Source organism: Musca domestica, unplaced genomic scaffold, assembly GCF_030504385.1.
Source record: "Musca domestica strain aabys unplaced genomic scaffold, Musca_domestica.polishedcontigs.V.1.1 1, whole genome shotgun sequence".
Classification (NCBI taxonomy): Eukaryota; Metazoa; Arthropoda; class Insecta; order Diptera; family Muscidae; genus Musca; species Musca domestica.
Window position 1 is genome coordinate 19,598,833 of NW_026712114.1, and position 6,000 is coordinate 19,604,832.

At 25.9% G+C, this 6,000-nt stretch overlaps 1 protein-coding gene across 1 annotated transcript in view; it reads left to right on the forward strand.

Annotated features, from left to right (window-relative positions):
- Nucleotides 1-4,953, forward strand: part of LOC101893144 (homeobox protein homothorax) — a 195,304-nt gene extending 190,351 nt beyond the window's left edge. Inside the window, exons 13-15 of the mRNA XM_005183744.4 lie at nucleotides 388-446; nucleotides 1,919-2,725; nucleotides 2,853-4,953. Coding sequence (XP_005183801.1) covers nucleotides 388-446; nucleotides 1,919-2,079 — 220 coding nt within the window. The 3' untranslated portion in view covers nucleotides 2,080-2,725; nucleotides 2,853-4,953. The remainder of the gene's footprint in view (nucleotides 1-387; nucleotides 447-1,918; nucleotides 2,726-2,852) is intronic.
- The last annotated feature ends 1,047 nt before the right edge of the window (nucleotides 4,954-6,000 follow it).

Sequence of the window (6,000 nt, forward strand, 5' to 3'; positions counted from 1 at the left end):
CTTTTATCACAAATGCAATGAGTGAGCTTAAAGAAGACCAAGTTTAAAAAGACAAAAAAAAAACAACACGCTTATTATTTTTTATGGTTCTTTCTGGTTCTTAAGAAGCAACCGAAACCAAACGTTCATACAACCAACCAACACCAATGACATTTGCCGGAACCTGCAAACACACTCTTTGCACAAAAAAATGAGATGTTATAAATCATATTATAAATTATTTATGAAATAAACATTTATGGGATTATAAGCCTAATTATGATTTGTTAAGACCAAAAGGATTGGGATTTTCAATTCTTATTTTTTTTTTTGTATTTCTTGTTATTATTTGTTTGAATTGAAAGTTTCATTGTTATTTCATATATCATTTTGTTTGTATCGTTACAGGTTCATTAATGCGAGACGAAGAATTGTCCAGCCAATGATTGATCAATCAAATCGTGCAGGTAATTATAAATATATTTCGAGATATATAAACATTATGGCGATTAAGATCAAAGCGGAATACAAAACAAGGATTATGGGGGTTTAAAGATGTCTTCTAGTGGCACAAATTGCCAATAAATCAGATTAATTGGGTGACTAAAAGCATAAGATCATTATTAATACAGCTTAAAATAATCATATTTGGCAAAAAAAAATCGAAAAAATGCAATGTTCGAATTTAGTTCGAATTTTTCGAACATTCTGAAATTCGACAAAATTGTTGTATTTAAGCAGCAGGAATGAGTAGAAGTATAATAAAGCCCAAAATTCAATCTTCGAACTATTTTCGAAAATTTCGAAATTCGAAAAATTGATTAAAAATAATAAATTTTCAACCAAAAATTCAACAAAATTATTTTATTTAAGCAAACCAAAATTCAATCTTCGAATTATGTTCGAAAATATCGAAATTAAAAAAATTGATTATAAATATTAAATTTTCAACAACAAAAATTCAACAAAATTGTTCTATTTAAGCATTATGAATGAGTAGAAGTATAATAGAGTACAAAATTCAATGTTCGAAATAAGTTCGACAATTTCGAAATTGGAAAAATTGATTACAATTAATAAGGTTTAGTCATGACTATTGTATTTAAACAGTATAGAACAGTAGAACTATGTTAGAAATTTTCGAAATTTAAAAAATTGATTGAGAATAATAAAATTTTGTCATAATTGCAGTTGCAATGTAAATGCAGCGGTGATAAACTGATATAGGCATTGTTTTTAAAATAAAAAGTAATTATACACTTTTCGAACTTCAAAATTCATCAAAAAAAAGTTCTCAAAAAATAAACAAAAAATAGTATTTTCGGTTCTATAAAATCAAAAATATTCCACAAAACATAAAAAATTAAATTTCGAAATAAAAAACAGTAAAAATCAATGTTCGAATTTAGTTCGCATCTCCAAAATGCTTAAATATTGATATTTTAGTGGTATGTAAAAATTAAAAAGTCTGTAAACTCGAAAATTCAGTCTTCGAATAGAGTTCGAAAATTTCGAAATTGCCGAAAATAATATTTCCCGCCTAAAAAACACCTAAAAATTAAATTTTCCATTTAAAAATATGTAAAATTCAACGTTCGAAGTTTGTTCGAAAATTTTCGAACATCTCCAAAATATCTAAATATTAATATTTCAGTGGTATACAAAAATTAACAATTGTGTAATCTCAAAAATTCAGTTATCGAATTGAGTTTGAAAATTTCCAAATTCTAAAATTTCACTAAAAATAGTTTTGGTTAGTTATAAGAAACCCAAAATATATTTTAATAAAATTTAATATTTCTTAGAAGCAAAAAATTTTCAATTTTGAATCAGTTCGAAAGATTCGAAGTATTAACAAAATTTGTTCGATTTTAATTTTTTTTTTGGATTTTTTATTTTATTAATTTTTAATTTATTTTTTTCCTTTTTCTATTTCCAGTCTACACCCCCCATGCTGGTCCCTCCGGTTATGGTCACGATCCCATGGGCTACATGATGGACAGTCAGGCCCATATGATGCATCGTCCACCAGGTGATCCTGGTTTCCATCAGGCCTATCCCCATTATCCACATGCTGAATACTATGGTCAACATTTGTAATCAACTTTAGCCCAATAAATCTCATCATTATTTATATAGTTAAACAAACCATAAAAAACCGAAACAGAAAGGATAAGGCAGAATTTAAAAGTAAAGCTCCTACAATGACTACTACTCCAACTTCTCCCCCCTGAACCTTACAACAAAAACAAACAAACAAAGAAAGTGCAACAAAAAAAAAACAAAGACAGGATTGGAATGCCAATACCTTGCTCTCACACACCCACCAAAGTCAAAAGTGAAAACAAATGGTGGGGAATATTTGGTGGTTGGCACATAAACAACAACAACTACTATTATATAGTTTGTTAGAAGGCGACTAAACCAAAATTATACAACAAAAAAATAGTAAAACAAGAAAAATTAATGAGAAGAAGAGAAACATCTCCCACCCCCACTCCCAGACAAATCAAATGGAAATTCTCTTTTGAAGAAAAAATACTATAAATTGAGATTGAAAGAGAACAAATGTTGACCTTAATTAAGGATATCATGGTTGACATCATAAATTTTCAAATAACAACAACAACAACAAATTACCGGATATACGTAAAAAATTACTCTAAACAGCTTTAACAATTATTGGGAATTGGACAGAAGAGAGCAAATATCTTTTAATGATGTCTTAAATAAAAACTAGATAAAGGTGAGTATTGTATGATTTTTTGTTTTTTTTTTTAAATAATTTTGAATTTAAATTTTTGTCTAAAGAAAAAATATTTTTAAACAATTTTACTAATTTTTTGGTTTGTTTTTTTTCTCTCTCTTTCCAGTATCAAAACTCTTTATTTAGACAGTCTCTTCTCTTCGAAATGAAATCAAGCCAAATCAAGGAGCGAATTTGGAGAAACTCGAAATATTTCCCATTAAAAAGAAGAAAATACCACCAATCAAATTATAATTTTGTAAAAAAAACAACCTAACCAAACAGCGAATTTAATTTTTTGAAAAAAAAAAAAAACAATTATTTTTTATGTTAAATATTTTGTTAGAAGGCAAAAACCCCACAAAAAAACTAAGTTCTTAGCAAGGTTAACCAGGATTTTAGGAGAATTTCTTTAAAGCAAAACATTTTTTTAAGAACAAATAATTAAGTTATGTATTTTCTTTAATTAAATATGATGATCTCCTTATTTAAGGGTTTACAAAAAACATAATTTTGATGACAAAACTTGAAAAATGGGAGAATTACAACAGAACAGCAAGAACAACCCTACTTAAAGAATTTTAAATCCAAAAAAACATGTGGAAAAAAAATCACAGATATGAAAAAAAAAAACATTTAGTTATAAACAAAAGAAAATGGAGTAAGAAAAAAATTATAAAAAACTTAAATTAAAAACAAAACAAAATTATTGAATAAGTAAACTAAATAAACAAAGAGAGGAAGAAAGAGTTAAGAGAACACACACACACATATGTATACATAATTTAATAAATTAATTATTAAAAATACAAGAAAAGCAAAGAAATAAACATTTTTAGTAAAAATCTTAAAACAAACAAACACTTTTCCTCTGCAAGAAAATTTAAGAAAAAAATTCTCCCTTAACCCCCCAAAAATGAAAAATATCCCCCCCACACTAAAACACAATGTATACCATTTGTAAATGTAAAAAGTTTTTAATTATTAATATTATAAAAACAAAACAAAAAAAATAAAATAAAATAATTACTTATTAGTTTATGCAAATAAATAAGGAAAGTATAAAACAAATCTTTAAAAAATTAAATAATTTTGGCAAGAAAAAAAAAATACAGGACAGGCTCGATTTGGGGGGTTTTAAATTAAAAAAAAATTAAGGTTTTCAAGGCTTCTTTTAACAAAAAAATAAATTTTTGGAATGTTTTAAAATATTTTTTTTAAGTAAAAAATGCATCCCCCGAATCAAATCATGTCCTGTATCACGACCTTTAGAAGATTTCTTTGGAAAATCGTACGTTTTTTCATAGTTTTTCTTCAAAGAGCAGCAGCCCGACTTTGTATTTTCACAAAGTCCGAATTGCAATTGAGTTTTTTTCTTAAAAATTTGTATTTAAATTTCCTTATATTTGTCTATTGTACATTATCTTAGATTTCCTGATAATTAAGAGAGAAAAAAAATTGATTTAAACAAAAAAATAACTATATATTATACACATAAACAAAAAATGCTTTATAATTTTATTCACACATCCACACATACATACACAAACACTACTATACATTTTAGTTATTAAAATTAAAACAAAAGTTAAAAAAAAAAACAAATAATAATATTTAAGAAAACAACAATTTCAAAATTTAAAAAGATTATATATAAATATAACTTCAGTTGTTTTTTGTTTCATATTTTATTTTTTTTTTTTTAAATTTTCCTTCTCTCCCTTTTGGAAAAATTCCCAATTTTTTTCAATTGTTTATGTAAAGCTAGCAAGTATTATATAAATATTTTTTTCTCCTTCAAAGCGTTTTTTGTTTTTCTTTTTTTAATTTCCTTATTGCCCCTTCCTGTAATTGTTTTCAAATTTTAAAACCTAATAATTTTTATTATTATCTCTTACCATTAAAAAAACAAATATTAATTATAATAATTAAAGTAGTTATAGATGATGAAAAAAATGAAAAAACAACAATGATAACTGCGCGCAGCTGCATATAATTTTAATTTAATTTAAATGGAAAAAATTACAGCTTGTATTTTATTTTAAAAATATTATTTTTTAATTTTAATTATTATTATTATTTTTAATTATATGAATGGATTATTATTATTATTATTTTGAATGATTGTGAAATGACGCTGAGAGAGTTGAAGAAAAAAATATTGATTTATAAAACAACAAAAACCTATAAAACAATAATTATTTGCAAAAATACAAGAAAAAAATGAATTTGGTGTTTTTATTTATTTATGCTTTTCCTTGGTTGGATTTTGTAGGTTGCTTATTTGGTTTTCTATTTAATTTTTTTCACTATTGCGTTTTTGGATTTAGTTTCATTTTTAAGATATTTTCCAGTTTTTCCTTTGGATTTTTATCGGAAATAAGACTATTTTTCTTCTAATTCACTCTATAAATTGCTCGAACTCGAGTTATTTATTTAATTGATTGGAAATATTTTTTTTTTCATTTTGAATATTCCTCTGACATTCTAATTTGAAAGCTATTGGTTCTAATTGCGGCCTTCATATGATTCTCATTGGATAATATTTGGTTCATTTAAATTCTAATTGGAATTAGGGTGGATCTCATTACAAAGAATTGATTTTTACGGTTGGGACATTGTTGGTAATCGGAATATTGAAAAACATAAACAATTTGGAAGTTTGGAGCTTAAAAAGTATTCCATCAAACCTTTAAACAAAATTCGGAGTCGAACAAAATTCCATACCGGGTTGCAGGCGTTTTTACATAATATTGTTATGAGCACTAATTGGAAAAAAGTAGGTACTCGATTTGACAGACTTGACAGGAAAAGCCAAAATTCTAATTGGAATATGGATTAAAGATGATTTAGTCGAAATGTTTATTGACAAGACCTCAGATTGTTTTGTAGTTTAATCGGCAGAAGAAATACATATGTTATTTAGGTTAGGAATGAACTAGTTCACCAAAACGATTCACTTAAAGGAACATCTGAACTAGACCAAAAGAAAGCGCTCATTTTAGTTCAATAACGAAATACCCACTGATAGAATACCTAGTAAGCATTACTTAAAGAGGTTTCGAAATATCTACTGACAGAAAAAATATTGAGCTTGAATAAAAAGTGAACCATGTAAATGAACAGACTAGTCTTTCAGAAAATAAAATCCTCCAGATTTCAAACAAGTGACAGAGTTTCAAATAAAGGACGAACGATTAAAGATTCGGAGTAAAAATTTCGATAGGAGCTTAGGGAAATTCCCATTAATAGATAAATGATGATGTTTTAACGAT